The sequence below is a fragment of the Salvia splendens genome, chromosome 12 (assembly GCF_004379255.2).
Source record: "Salvia splendens isolate huo1 chromosome 12, SspV2, whole genome shotgun sequence".
Classification (NCBI taxonomy): Eukaryota; Viridiplantae; Streptophyta; class Magnoliopsida; order Lamiales; family Lamiaceae; genus Salvia; species Salvia splendens.
In genome coordinates this window covers 28,683,709-28,699,139 of record NC_056043.1, presented here as the reverse complement: position 1 = coordinate 28,699,139, position 15,431 = coordinate 28,683,709, and the positions used below count along the sequence as shown (strand labels likewise).

Here is a 15,431-nt window from a genome sequence, read left to right as displayed (position 1 = left end):
GTTGTGGCATGAGACTCAAATTTAGGGGAATGATGACGTAGAGGGGACTTGGGGCCTGAAATGGGGATGGGGTTAATGATGCTCTAAAACTCCGTGCCGAAAGTTTCGCCTCAACTATGAAGAAACGGAGGAAGTACTAATTTTTCTTATTACTTCATTAGAGTTAGAATTATGTTTATATCATCTCACTTTTTATAATATCATCTCCGTATCTCATTCCATGAATTTATCCCAACCCCCGCAAGTCGCACTACCCCCTGCCCAGTGGCATATCCACTAAGGAACAAGGGGGTACAACTATACCCCCAAAATGAAATATTAGCATTATATATTGAGAAAATAACCAAGTTAGTTTTTTTATCCTAGTGATAGAATCTTCCTTTACCAAATTGGTAGCCTAAGTTTGATTCCCACTCAGTTCGGATTTTCAGTTCATTTTTCTTGTTATTTTAGTTTCTTCATTTTTTCTGTATTTTTCTCTTTCAGTTTTAAGTCTTTTTTATGTATTTTAGCAATCTTAAAAAATTATGCATTTATTTTATTTCTTTTCAAATTAGTTAATTCTCTTTGAAAAGTATATTCATTATTTTTAATGAATTTCATTTTCTCTTCTAATACGTCTTATTTTGTACATATATTTTTATTTTAAATCTATCCTATACATTTTATGCATTTATATTTAAAACAATTTCTTATCTTATAAAGCATTATGCATTTAGTTATTTTCTAATGAATTTTAATATTAACTTTTTTTTAAAAAATTTATTCTATTCTATTGTATTTTATTTTTTTATTTTCTATTTTTTTTTGTAAATAATTGAAACATTGCTCAAATAGCCAAATGATGATTTATTGGTAAAATAACCCTCAAAAAAGATAAATTATTAAAACATAACACACTATTAATGCTAAAACAATTTATCTATAATATATAAATCTATGAACCTTTATTTTGAATAATGTTGTAGTAACACTAATTTAAAAATAATTCACATCTATATACAAAGTATTATCTTAATTGAAATAAAAATAAAAATTTTGATTGAGAGAACAAATTAAAAAGAAGAAAAAGATCGGATATTGAAGATTTACGCTATGATTATTTATCATACCCCCAAACCGAAATTCCTGGATACGCCACTGCTCCATCCTTCATAGTACAACCACAACCCTGACCCCGACCATCATGCTTCTGTAGTGTCATATCTCTTCCACAAGCATGATTCATTTTATATTTGTATCGTGTGATTGTCATGTTGTATTGTTATCATGCCATATCACACGAATTCATGTGCAAATTAAAAGTTTTTTTGATCATTTATAGTTGTATATGGGCTTAACTGGTTGGATCATTACCTAGTTCACTTTATAAGAAATCAACATGCTCGGACTAATCGGCCCCTGGTTTTTGTACATTTTCTATTAATTATAGTTTTCATTACATTTGGTCAATGGCTAAAAACTCATAATCCCTATTTCTCCAACAAAAACGAAGATGGAAATTGGTAGTTGACTTGACTTCACTTTGTAGATACAACTTCAAACGTGGTGCTGCCTCGAGCAATGTTTAATGGCAGAAAAATAGGCGCAAGAAGCCTTGTTTGCAGTGAGAGAAAAATAAATAAATCAACAACTATGCAAAGACTAATGCAAGTGATAGCGGGTCAGATGACTTGATTGGGCCTGCAATTAGTCCAAACAAATGCACTGAAAGCATCTCTTACATTTTGTAAACTACATTGTCAAAAAGAAAAATTTGTAACTCTAACTAAATTAAAACATATATAGCTTAGGTTATTATGCGGTAGGAGTAAGTATTTAATTGGTAGATAAAACCCAATAATCAATCAATATACTATGTGATATTCTATTTACGTGTCATAAATTCAATTTTGCCATGTGCTTATATAATTATGTTAATTTTAATATATGTCATGTATTTTAAATTTTAATACATGTAGGGGTGTTCGTGCAACACAAATCACATCAACCCATCATTATCAATAGTGGCTCATCCCTTTTTCACATGGAAAAAGTAAAAAATTATGGATTAAAAAAATATACTCCCTCCGTCATGTTCATTTTTCCTTTTTAGTTTGTCTCATTCAAGATGACTACTTTCTATATTTGAAATTAAATTTCTCTCTCTTCTCTTCTCATTAAGATATTCAATTACTTTTTTCACTTTACTTTATCACAAGCAACTATTCCACCTAAAACTCCATGACACTCAAAAAGGTGGTCATCTTAACACTACAAAAAAAAATGCTTGTTTGCAAGCACATATTTTCAAGCATATGTTGTGCTTGCAATTTCTGGAAGAATTTCGACCAAAAAAGCGACCAAAATGTAAAATAGATGGTTGCAAATAATTTTGCGACAACTACTTCGAGCAAATTAATTATGCTTGCTAATTTGCGAGCACATGGTGCTAGCAAAAGTATTGATCGCTGTTTTGCTAGCAACAATAAATTGTGTCGCTTTTTGCTAGCACAATTTTTGGTGCTCGCAAATATTAGATCTACACAAAACAAAATCCTCCCACTACACAAAACCCTCCCGCCACTCTTTCTCCATTCATTTCCTTCCCCTTATTTTTCTCCATTCTCTTAATCTAAACAAAAAACCTAAATCTCGGCCATGAATCTCGCATAGCTGCCAAAATCTAAGGTGCTTTTCTATTCCGGTTTGTTTCGTCTTCGATTTGGTAGATCCACAAGTGTTTTCATTGGGAGTTCTGTTTAATTTTTTGATTTTGAAGCGCGAGTTCCATGATTTCATCGGCAGATCCGTGAGTTTTTGTGATTCTATATGTAACTCTGAATTTCAATGCAGAAACATGTTTGCTTTATGTATTTCTAAATGTTGGAATTGATCTTCTTTGAAATCATTTAATGTCGTTTCATTTTATTGTTCTTCGATTCGTGTGGAATTCGATTTAGGGTGATTTGCTCGAGTTATCCGATATTTGTAAAAATTGGTTACTTTTGCAGCTTTCGTCTTAACTTGTCTTCCTTACTAATGTAAATCCCTCAGAATAAGATATCTCAGTATTCATTCTATTTAAGCACAAAAAAAATATCTCAGTACCTCATAGTTCCTTGTGGCTTTTTTACCAGAACAGTGGTGTGATTCAAATATGGAACGTGAAGGAGAAGTGGTCTTATAGCTTGTTGGTTTGAGCAACTCTCTTTGGATGTTATGCGCAATAAAGTCGAATGAGGAGAAGTCATCTAAGCTTGAGACATTGTACATGTTTTTTAGACTCTGTTTATTTTTCAATTCTCTTGTTTGTGTATCACTATTTCTTGTCATTAATGCCACCCCAATATGAGAACTATGTGAATGTTGCAGCTTGGTATCTAAGTTTCATTTCAGCATATCTAAATTTCAACATGGTTGGGTGTTATATGCTAATTGCCTTGGAAAAAATACTTGTTTAATTATTAATCAACATTCGAAGTTCTGATGCAGATTTTAGTTAATGAGTCTATAGGGTTATATTTGGCTTGCTCATTGCTGTTCCAATTGGATTAGCATACTACTTCTTGCTGGATTTATAAAGAAAGGTACTGCTGGCAACTAGGGAGAATTATTTCAAATGCATTTGGAACAAATCTATAGTTGAGTGTCATTTATTTGTAGCTATATTTGGTTGATCAATGCAGAATAGGTTTTAGTTGATTAGCAGCAAACATATATGTAAAAAACACTAAATAAAGAACTGATTGTAGAACAAAATCAGAGACTCGAGGAAAAGAAATATGTTCATGAACATCATTTTATTCATTCATCAAAATGTCATTTAACATGTAGAATAGCACCAAGAATTTGAAAATAGAGAAAAATGGATAACAGAAACTTAAAACTGCTTCTGATTGTATGAATGGAGCACATTTTGTGAAGATTAAGTTATGTTTTATGTTTCTATTTGGATATTACATAATGTTTGAACTTATAGTTAATTATTGTTAAATTTTTATTAAAATTGTTTGCAGGCTAAGGAGAACCATGGAAATCTCCCTCCATTTTGGGACCTATTTCTCAAGACTCATAGGCTAAAGGACTCATACGAGTTATGTTCACAACAAGCCAAAGAAATTGAGGTAATTTGCTGTTTGAGTTTTACTCCTTTCCTGTTTCAGTTTAGGTGAATTTTATTGACATTATAAAACATGTTTAGCTTATTATCATGCTTCTGTAAGTTCTGTTTTAGGATAGTATGCTTCTGTAACTTTTCAGAAGAGTCTGTAAGTTCTGTTTTCAGAAGAGTGAGTAGCATGCTTCTGTAACTTTTGCTAATTGCTTGCTAAGTTCTGTTAATTAATAAGTCAAAACTTGGAATCATAATAGTCTACTGCCAGCCACATAAATGAATGATGAACCATTATTGTTTAATACTCCTTATAATCTCTCCTCCAATGAATGATGAACCATTATGTGGCCAACATAATTTCTTGCATCAGCTCACTGCTAAATTTAACGTTTGTTTGTTTGTTTGAAGGAGAGGGTTTTGGCAAGGGCTGAAGAGTTGCGTGCTGAAGGGGAAGATCCAGATTACGATGCAATCTTTCTCGAGCTTTTTGGGAGGGTTAAGAAAAGGAAACAGGTTCCTGGAGTTGGGCAAGCGACAAGCTTGTATTTTCCATTTGCTACCAGCTCAGTTGAGGGCTCTGCATCTTTCGGCTCGTCATGCCTCAGCACTGATCAGGTTGATGAGCTTTTCGAGCGACGAGTACAGCTAGGCATGCACAAACCGACCCGGCCCGGCGGTTAACCGCCGGTTCGGGTCCGCCGGTTCATGAACCGGAACCGGGCCCGGAACCGGCGGGTTGAACCGGCAGAAGGGTTGAAGGGTAGGAAGGGCCGGTTCAGGTTCGGCAATATATTGAACCTGAACCGGCGGTTCAAAACCGGCGGTTCAAAACCGGCGGTTCAAAACCGGCGGTTCGGCGGTTCGAACCGCCGGTTCAAAGGGTTAAATAGTGTTTCGTAGGTTAGGGGTTCGTAGGGTTCGCGTAGGGGTTTAGTATAGCCGTTGGAACCGGCGGTTCGCGGGGTAAACCGCCGGTTTGAGGGGTAAACCGCCGGTTTGTCGGGGTAAACCGCCGGTTCGGGAGCCGGTTTCTGACGGTTCCGGCAACTTTTCAGAGGCTAGGCCGTAGGGTCAGTGTGTAGGCCTGCAAAACCGGTCAGAAACCGCCGGTTTTCGGTCAGAAACCGCCGGTTTTCTGACGGAAACCGTGGACAACCCGCCGGTTTAGGATTGAACCGCCATATGTTTTTGTATATGCAAAAACAATTACATAATTGTATTTGTATATACTCTAGTCGATGAAGTATATTTCTCTATACGGCTAAATGAGGGAAACTTTTGACAATTCTACTATATTTGTTGATTGTTAGACGAAACTCAACATTTAAAGTTGAATTGCTAAAGGTGTCCTTAATTTAGTTATGTAGAAAGATCTTCTTCGCCGGTTAAAAGTATATATATAATACACTTATACGTTTAAGAACTTCAACGTCGTTTCTTGTCATTTGTAATTAGTTCTTCACTAGTAGTCTCATTTGTATTTAAATTTTGTTTAAGACTTCAAGACCGTCATATGTTTTCAATTTGTAATTGTTGTAACTTGTAACGTGTAATTTGTAAACATGCAATTTCAATAAAATTGCAACTTTATCCGTATTTTTTTCAATTTTATTTACTCACATTTAATAAAAAAACAAACTTGAAAAGTGTAATGTAAGTTGATTAAAATTGAAAAGTTGAAAAATGCAAAAAAAAAAAAATTCGTCGAACCGTCGAACCGGTGGTTCAAGCCGAAAACCGGCGGTTTTGAACCGCCCCGTAACCCGCCGGTTTTTTGAACCGGAACCGGAACCGCCGGGAGCTAGGCGGGCCGGTTCAGGTTCATACATTCCCCGACCCTTGAACCGCCGGTTCATGACCCTGAACCGGCGGTTTTCGACCCTTGTGCATGCCTAAGTACAGCCTTTGCATCAAGAGATCGAAGAATTGCGGGAGCTAGTAAAAGTCCTCAGTCAGCAAGTTCAAGCAAGTTCAAGAGTCTAGAAGTGGCTAGTAGTATTTGAACTAAATTGTGGAAACTAGTAGTATTAGAACTTAATTTGTGATTTGATTTAATTGAAGTGTGAAACAATATTTTGTATCTATGTAAAATTTGAATTTTCGTCATTCAATTGAGTTATTTCATACTATGATTTGAAAATATAAATCCTAATATTAATTTTAAAAAAAATACAAATATTTAGTAGAAAGTATTTTAAAATAAATGTTGAACAGCGAGCACCACGGTGCTTGCAAAATCAGAAAATGGAATTATTTTGCGAGCACAAGAATGCTCGCCGAAGTTGAATTTGCGACAACATTGAGGAAGTATTGCGAGCAAAAAATTCTTGCAACGGCCTCCAGATTTTGCAAGCCATTTTGCCAGCACCAGTCAATGTGCTTGCAATTTTTCAGAATGTGCTTGCTATTGTTCTCGCAAATTTTGCGACAAGCGAAAAGGCTAGCACCCTTTCTACTCGCAAAGTGCTTGCAAAATGATGTTTTTGCGAGCATAAATGCTTATTTGCAAGCACTTTGGTGCTTGCAAATCAACGTTTTTTTTGTAGTGTAAGTGGGATGGATGGAGTACGTTGCATCAACCCCAACGAGTTTCACACTTTCACTGTGCAGTGCTGGAGCCAGGGTAACATGAAATGACTTATTCTTAAATTACTTTATCAACTTCAGCAACCCTTTTTTCATTCATTTGGAAAACTTTCCATTTTTAGCCACCTCCTCTTTAATGATTCACCTTCACACCCTCACTCTTTATCATTCATCTCTTCACAAGATCTGCAGAGTTTAGTGAGAGAGATATGGCTCGTGGGAAAATCCAGATCAAGAAAATAGAAAACCAAACAAACAGGCAGGTGACCTACTCCAAGAGGAGAAATGGGCTTTTCAAGAAAGCTCATGAGCTCACTGTTCTTTGTGATGCCAAGATCTCCATTATCATGATTTCCAGCACTCAGAAGCTTCATGAATACATCAGCCCCACTATCACGTAGTCAAATCTCTTCCTCTCTCTCTCTGTGCTTGTTAGATTTGTTTTTGTGTTTAATTAGGAGTTTTTGTGTGTGTGTTTTATAGGACCAAGCAGATTTTTGATGAATACCAGAATATTGTTAGGACTGATCTTTGGAGCTCCCACTACGAGGTTTTCATTTCTCTTTAATTCGTTTCTTTTTAAAAAAATTTAGTAACTTTTTATTTTGAAGAAAATGCAAGAGCACTTAAAGAAGCTGAAGGAGATGAACATGAATCTACGGAAAGACATTAGGTACGCAAACTACACAAGTAATTATTTTCAACTGCTGTTTTCATATGCCTTTTTTTTCATTATTTTGTTAAAGGCAAAGGAGTGGAGAGAGCTTGAACGATCTGGGGTACGAGCAGGTGGTTAGTCTCATTGAAGATATCGACAACTCTTTGGCGTTCATTCGCGAAAGAAAGGTCTTTAATTCTCTATCTATCTATCTATCTACCCTTTTATCTGTCTTCTCAAAAACAATAAATTTCTAGGGTTTCCTTTTTCTTATCTTCAAAATTAAGCCCGTGTCATTTATTTGATAAAGTATATCAAATCATAGTGACTTTAGATATGTCGTTAATTTTTAAAGTGAAAAGAAAAGCTATCTTGTTGTAACATGGTATTGTCCGCCATGGTCAAATAGCACTACTCATTTTGTAAATGAATATCGAATACATTTAGAAAAGAATATTCCCAATGTGATTGGAATAGAATTAATTTAGTGAAATGAATTTCGATCAGTAATTATAGAAATTTGGGATATTATCAGTTTCTACTGATTTTGGAACTTTATATAGTATACTCTTCATTTTCCACTAACATACATTGATTGAATGCTAAAGGAGATGACAAAATATTTGGATATTGATATGTTTGTCATGAACTGACTTATTTATGAGTATTCAGTATCTTAGTTATAATATCCTTGCATGGGTAACTCTAAACGAGTTTGTTCTTCCTTTGTTAATTTACACTTTTATTTAGCAATTAAGCTACACTATATTAAATCTCTTAACCATAACAGTATAAAGCCCTCGGCAACAAGATCGAGAACACCAAGAAAAAGGTAATTTTCCTGATCTTTCTATGCATTTGATTTGATATGATAATCCATCTCTTCTGCCATTTCATTTCATTTCATTCTTATTTTGCAGCTAAGGAATGCTGAGGATATACATAAGAGCCTTATGCTTGGATTTGTAAGGGTTTTTTGTTTCTAATTATATCTACATGCATATGTAAGTATAATAAGTTCTATTTGCGTGAGATTTTCGAACCAATGATCTTATTTTGGTATAGATGCGCGACATGACGATCCACAATACGGTCTAGTCGAAAATGAAAGAGACTACAACTCTATGTTGGGGTTTCGAAATGGCGGGCCAAGGATCATCGCGCTTCACATGCCACCGCCTAATCACCACCACCACCCTAGCCATCACAGTGGAACAGGAGCCTCGGACCTCACCACATTCGCTTTACTTGAGTAAATGTTTTCCCATATATGTAATGTTTTTTTATATTGGATATGAATGTTACAGGTAATGTGAGAGAAGAAGCAAGAAAAAATGAAAGAAAGTAAAAGATACATTTGTTTGCTATGTTATCTTTATTTTGTGTATGACTATTGTAGATTTCAGTCTACCCGGGCTATGTGTGAGGAAGTATGATATTGTAATTTGTGTCCAACTTTTTTGTAGAATCTTGTAAGTGAACTTTACGGATTGATTTGATGTTTCTGCTCTAGCCAATATTTTAAACAAGTGGATCACATTGACTTGGAACACGAAATGATTCGTTGAACTGTAGAAATCATATGTCCGGTCAATGGATTTTGACCAAATAATAAATGTGACAAGACATACAATTTTGTGAAATTAAATGATATAGCGTCAATCTACATTTTACGTAGATAAATGTAGTATATTCACTTTCTCAAATCCGATTTTCGGTGAGTGAGAAATAGTGGATTAAAGTTTGACATAATTAGCTTTTTAATTAAAGCTTGGAGTTTGAGCTTAGAGAATAATTAACTAGTGTTAATTATCCCACATTGGAGAAATGACATATCTTTTAATATGTTTAAATTAAGTGCCTTTATATTACTTAATAATTATAGTGGACCAAGATGGGTGAAAAAGCCCACACGCGCGCGCTGCCGCCGCCCGCCCGAGCCCGTGCTCATGGTCCCGGGCCCGAGGCCCGCGACCGTGATTTGATCTTGGCAATTGGTCTTTGGGTGGTCTTTGGGCTCGGGTCTGGACCCGTAGTAATCTTTTTAAACCACCGCTGAGTCAGCAATCCAAGTGGCCTGACACATCGTCAAGCGTGGCACAGTCAAAACTGCCACGTGAGAAAACCACACGCTCCACACGCGAAAGGCACACTCCTGCCACAAGCTTGTAACCGCCGACGGTTACGAATCTGCCATGATGAGCCTTCATGGCTTGGTTGACCCTGCATGGTGGCTTGGCCTATAAATAGGCTAGTCATTCCAGTGCATTAGACACAATATTCACAAGCATAACAACATAAGCTCTCTCCCTCTCTCTGTATTATTTTTCTGTCGAAAGCTTTGCCCTCTCCTCTATCCAGTTCGCCAGAGCTCTGTTAATTGCGGTGCTGCTTCACCAGAGACGTAACTGTTTTATCTTTGGGGACGAAACGTCAATCCGAAGAGCACTATCGGGGCGTATCTCATCTTGCGGAAAGATGACACCTCGACTCGGCTAAACACTTTTATGGTCTTCTGTTTCGATTTTTTTTCCATTGTAATGTCAGTTCAGTTTTCTTTTTGTATTCTTTCTTCGGGTTGTATTACGCCCGGCTTTTATCTCTTGTAATCCCAGAAACCAACACGAACTATTGGACAATGGCAAGTAGATTCAAAACGACTTTCTTATGTCATATAGAAACACCTCAAATTAGTTAGACCATATTTATCGGTCAAATAAAGGTTATTATTCCACTAATTTACAGATTATTGTTCCACTAATATATTTTAATGAATTTTATTTATCCACTAATTTACAGATTATTATTCCACTAATATATTTTAATCAATTTTTTTAATATTGCTCATACTTTACCAATATCAAAACTCGTGACATTACTATTTTTATGAAATGTTAAATATGGTGACATGAAAAAAAAGAGAGATTAGGGAATAGCTTTATTTTTTCAAAAAAGCAACAATGAAACGGCTGCGTTTAACTGTTAAGAAACAGCACCTCTAGGCCTACCGCTGCTGCAAGAATTCCTTTTCCAGCCTTCAACTCTTCCACTAAAAAATTCTCTCTCAATTTCTCGTCCGCGATGACCTCCGGCTCCGCTTCATCACACAAGGTCACTATTCGAATTCAATTTTGTTTCGATTTTCATATGATTATTCGTGTATGCGCACCTTTGATTTTTTTGTCAGTATTTATTTTGGGATAGAAGTGTTTTTAAGGGATTTTGGGATACAATTGATGATTGATTGTTTTTTAATTCGTTTTATTTTCTGGAACTGGAATGTTGGGAGAAGGCATTGAGCAAGATTGCGTGCAATCGGCTGCAGAAAGAGCTTGTGGAGTGGCAGGTGAATCCGCCCACCGGTTTTAAGCATAAACCTACTGATAATCTCAAGAGGTTTTTAATTTTATTTTACTCGATTGACTTATTTTCGCTTCTAATCAACAACAAATTGGAAGTTAGATATCTTTGGTAGTGATTGATTGAGTTTTGGCATGATTAGATGGGTAATTGAAGTCTATGGAGCGCCGGAGACACTTTATGCCGGTGAAATGTACCAGCTTCAGGTTGATTTTCCGGAGCATTACCCAATGGAAGCGCCGCAGGTATATGTTGTTGGTAGATTCAGTTCCCTTTTCTCTGATTCTTCAAGATAAATGGAAAATTTTGCATCCCTCGACTGTTAATTAAGTGGTTCAGGGCTTTACTGCTTGCTTCAAATTGGGTCTCTGGAATGTGTCAATTTAGTCAATTGATATTGTTCATTGTGTCGGCAGGTTATATTTGTTCCTCCGGCGCCTCTTCATCCTCACATTTATAGTAATGGCCATATATGTTTAGGTTTGTTTCTACTCGGACTCAATTCCACCCCCGCCCCTCAAAACCAAGAAATTGATTCAACATTAATATGCTTGATGATTTGTTCATTCTTTATTGTTGACACCTTTATTTGTGGCTGTTTTCCTGTTTCGGTCTTGCTTCGCGTGCAGTCTTTTTTGGCTTCGTTACAGGGTGCAACAAATGTCTTTCTGTGAAGTGAAGTTAAAGGGGAAAGATCATTTGCTTTGTGGGGTGTTTTCTTTAGTTAAAAGAGGAATTTGAAAAGAACTTTCATTTGTTGTGTTTAAATAACTCTGGTCTCTGCTCCATAGCCAATTATATTAAACATCAAGCAAATGAAATGTTTACTTATAAACTGAATGATCATTATCAATTTGATATTCTGGTAGTAGTAATCTTTCTGGTAAACCTGGTCAAGAGTACATGGCTTGTGACCATTGGGATGAGGATCCTAATCCATGTTACTGGACACTATTTAGTTGGATATTAGTGGGAGAAATGTTTTTACCTTTAGGTATATTAGGCAGTCAAGAATGATTTTTGGTACACAGTTTTAAGCTAGTGTGTTCGATTTTTGCTCATTTGATTGATGGATCCTCCAAGCATCGATCATTTCATTTCTTAGTTATTCATGTTACAGGAAAAGATTATTTTCCATTATCCTTCCTACTTTTCAAGTCACCTTCTTCCTTCTTTCCCATCAATTTCTATCTATTTCCACACTATCAATATCAGCATTTCCAAGGTTGAAAATATTTACACTAACTGTGTAAAAAATTTAAGATCATATTTGATTTTAAAATATAAATGTACTAGGGATAGAGATGGAGATTGAGGTTGTTCTTATTCGTTTATCAGGTAACTGTACTTGACGTGCAATTTTCTTCTCTTTTGTGAATATCCATTGTGCAGACATTCTATACGACTCTTGGTCGCCAGCAATGACTGTAAGTTCAATTTGCATTAGCATTCTATCCATGCTGTCAAGCTCCACCGCGAAGGTATGTCCAATATTCAATTGTTGACTTCATCTTGGATTTGAAAGTGTTCTCGAACATTGATCTCTTGAGTTTTGTTGTACGCAGCAACGTCCAACTGACAATGACCGCTACGTGAAGAACTGTAAGAATGGTAGATCTCCAAAGGAGACGAGATGGTGGTTCCATGATGATAAAGTATAAATACAGATAAACCTGTAATAAGCCTATATAGGGCTGTAAAATGTACCAAGCCGCTCACAAGCTATTTGGAGCTCGGCTCGAAAAAACTAGTTTGAGCTCGTTTAGCATAATACTATTGGCCTCGTTAGCTCTTGGCAAGCTTGTAAAGTAATTTAAAAATAAAAATAAAGTTTGTCAAGTTATTCACCTGGAAAATAAAAATTGGAGCCATCGAATTGGAATGGAAGACTCCAATTCCAATTCCATCGTTTGGTATCACAAAATTGTGTAGAATTGGAATTGAATTATAATAGTTTTTCAATTCTATGATTTCATTTCCATGGTTCCACAAAAGAATTCAAATTCCAACATTTCAATTCCACGGGTCAAAACTTAAAAACACGCAGATCTATTCGGGTCAAATTAGTTAAACGGGTCAGAATTATTTTCTCCCAATTCACTCAGCATCTATCTCCTCTCTTCGCGACTGCCCTTTTCTCTGCAGATTCGCCTACTCCATCTCTGTTCAAACGATTCATCAGGTAATTATTCCCCATCAAAAATTCAGATTTATCACCATCTTCTTATGTCATGGTGTGTATTTTCGGGTTTCTGCTTTTGAATTTGCGAATTTGTATAGTTAAATTTCCTTTTCTTTTTTTAAAAAAATCTGCCAATTTATTTTTCAGATTTCGATTGTTAGCTAGGGTTGATTGTGTTGAATTGAGCTTTATCTTAGCCGACGTTTTTTGGCTTTTGGGCTTCTATCTAGGGTTTTTCGGTTGAACTGTTGACTGGTTACTTTATACTTTTGCTTGCAATTATTTTCCTGATTTCTTGGCAATGTCTGTTTACGAACCTGTGAAATTGCGTGAGTTAGGATTTAGGACCTGAGAGATATGTTTTGAATTGAATATGATTTGGGATATGAATGCATGTGCTGAACATCTCAAAGATGTTGGATTGATTGAAGTTGCTCAAAAGCTAGTCATTTAATTATTGAGTAGGTCATAGTTACAGATTCGAAGTTGTGTTATGAGCTCTGAAATTCTTGTTCCAATCTCAAGAAGAACTTGGAAGAACTTCCTTACATTCATATTTTGCTAGAAACACAAATGTAAGGCATTTATGAGCTTTCACTCTTTATGTTGAGTTATTTAACAAAACTTGAGATCATCCTGCTATTATGATTCTATTCGGTGGTCTCAGGAAGAAGGTTTATTCAATTGTATATAGAGGTGTTGATTTGATTTGTGGGCTATGATCTTTTTTGGTGGAGGGTTATAGGGTTGAGATGATTTATGTATCAAAATTAGGTAATTGTGATTGCAATTATGGCTGATGCAATTATATCAATTCATGAAGAATATTCAGTTCTACATAATCATTGATGTTAGATAGTTGCTACTCTTCCATTTTCCTATCAGGTTAACACTGATGTTTGAAGTTTGAACAGGGAAATATAGAGTCTTTGAGCTTCAATGGATCATGTTAGGAATTTGTGTTGATGTTAGGAATTTGTCTTGGAGCTTCAATGGATCATTGGTTTCTTGCAGCCACAGATTGAAGCCAAAATGTTTGTTTCAGAAACTGAAAGTTGATAACCTTTTTTTAGATAATTATAGTTGGAGGAAATTTGATTCTCTACATAGTTGAAATCAGGCCATCTTTTGGATTTCTGCATTGATATATACAGAATTTAATGTTAATCAGGTTCTAATGGTCACTTCCATCTGCATTACCCAGATTAAGTTTGTAAATTTTGATTGATCTTAGGTGAATAGGAGGTATGGTTGCATGTGAAGTTAACTGTGATTGTTATTGTTTTGTAGGCAAATCCAAAAATTGCACCTTATAGGAAAAGAATTAATACTATATAGAACTGGGATGATATTTGTACTCTTTTCTCTCAAGATCGTGTTGATAGTCAAGGGTCGAAAACATTTCAAGAAAAATATTAATGAGGTTGACATTGAGGTTGATTCTGCTACCATTGGAGAATCACTTGATATGAGTGTTGAAGAAGATAATGCTATGAAAGATTTGTTTATGAAGAATAGTACCTTTTTTATTATTGTTCTTTTACCACTTGAGCAGTATACAAATACTACTATAAAATCTATATCAATTATAGAAGCAGCTACGTTAATATGATCAAGATTTTTAGATAACTATATTTATATATGAGTGTCTTATATTACAAAATTAATCATTATTTCTTCTTTTATTATATTATATTATATTATATTATATTATATTATATTATATTATATTATATTATATTATATTATATTATATTATATTATATTATATTATATTATATTATATTATATTATATTATATTATATTATATTATATTATATTATATTACGTACTAATTTTATTTATATTTTATCTTTGAAACATAAGAAAAAAAGTTTTGATCTATTTATTTAACTTATATGTATGATATAATACATTGCTCTAAGTGAAAGTGATAGTAGTAATTATCAAAAGATAGTGAATGTTATTTAAAAAAATAATCACACCAATTCCAAATCTATATCAATTTTTAAAGTTACCAAAAAATGGTTTTGGAATTATAATACAATTCTACATCAATTCTGTAATATTATCAACAATGGATTTAGAATTGAATAAGAATTTAATTCTATAGAATTCTAAGTCTAATTCCATGTTCCAAATGCACATAGTGTTATTGTGGATAATATAATTTATTTGTAATAGAAAATAATTAGTACTTTTAAAACGTACTACACGTAAAAAGTTCATGTAGGCTTGAATAGGTTCATCAACTTGGGAGGCATGTGAGAAATAAATTTCAGTATTAGCTCAATGTTAAACGAAACAAAGTTGTACATGGTATGTTAGCACATGTTGGTGTATTGGTGACATGTGTCATCCTCTCTAAATTGTTGAATTTGTAATATTGATGGCATGAGTAGGGAGTGATGTTGATGCACAGACAAGGAGCAATTATTTGAAGCGGAGGGTATATGAATGAACTGAAGTACTTTTTTTTCTTCTGGATCCATTCAATAAGAACTTCTAAGATTAAGTGTACTTAGCTTGTAACAATTATGAGATGAGT

At 34.8% G+C, this 15,431-nt stretch overlaps 2 protein-coding genes and 1 long non-coding RNA gene across 8 annotated transcripts; all 3 read left to right on the top strand.

Moving 5' to 3' along the window:
- Positions 1 to 2,513: 2,513 nt before the first annotated feature.
- Positions 2,514 to 4,866, top strand: LOC121758846. 4 transcript variants are annotated; one of them, XR_006041569.1, is made up of 5 exons: positions 2,514 to 2,670; positions 3,120 to 3,249; positions 3,482 to 3,569; positions 3,999 to 4,106; positions 4,505 to 4,866. It is a non-coding gene; the product is annotated as an uncharacterized LOC121758846 (long non-coding RNA). The 4 variants fall into 4 exon arrangements; XR_006041566.1 differs by having other exon boundaries at positions 3,475 to 3,569; XR_006041568.1 differs by having other exon boundaries at positions 3,464 to 3,569.
- A 1,927-nt stretch (positions 4,867 to 6,793) lies between these two features.
- On the top strand, positions 6,794 to 8,852 carry LOC121758838 (floral homeotic protein DEFICIENS-like). The gene is made up of 7 exons (XM_042154250.1): positions 6,794 to 7,079; positions 7,166 to 7,232; positions 7,294 to 7,355; positions 7,429 to 7,528; positions 8,131 to 8,172; positions 8,261 to 8,305; positions 8,406 to 8,852. Exons 1-7 carry the CDS (start codon positions 6,892 to 6,894, stop codon positions 8,436 to 8,438), a joined length of 537 nt encoding a protein of 178 aa, XP_042010184.1. The 5' UTR covers positions 6,794 to 6,891; the 3' UTR covers positions 8,439 to 8,852.
- Positions 8,853 to 10,294: 1,442 nt separating this feature from the next.
- LOC121758839 (probable ubiquitin-conjugating enzyme E2 18) lies at positions 10,295 to 14,072 on the top strand. Of its 3 annotated transcripts, none has more exons than XR_006041564.1 (7): positions 10,295 to 10,451; positions 10,633 to 10,736; positions 10,843 to 10,945; positions 11,117 to 11,180; positions 12,093 to 12,181; positions 12,266 to 12,882; positions 13,797 to 14,072. XR_006041564.1 is itself a non-coding variant. In XM_042154251.1 (6 exons), the coding sequence occupies exons 1-6, from the start codon at positions 10,422 to 10,424 to the stop codon at positions 12,359 to 12,361; spliced, it is 486 nt and encodes a 161-aa protein (XP_042010185.1). In that variant the 5' UTR covers positions 10,295 to 10,421; the 3' UTR covers positions 12,362 to 14,072. The 3 variants fall into 3 exon arrangements, 1 of the variants encoding a protein (XP_042010185.1); XR_006041565.1 differs by having other exon boundaries at positions 13,788 to 14,072; XM_042154251.1 differs by having other exon boundaries at positions 12,266 to 14,072.
- The last annotated feature ends 1,359 nt before the right edge of the window (positions 14,073 to 15,431 follow it).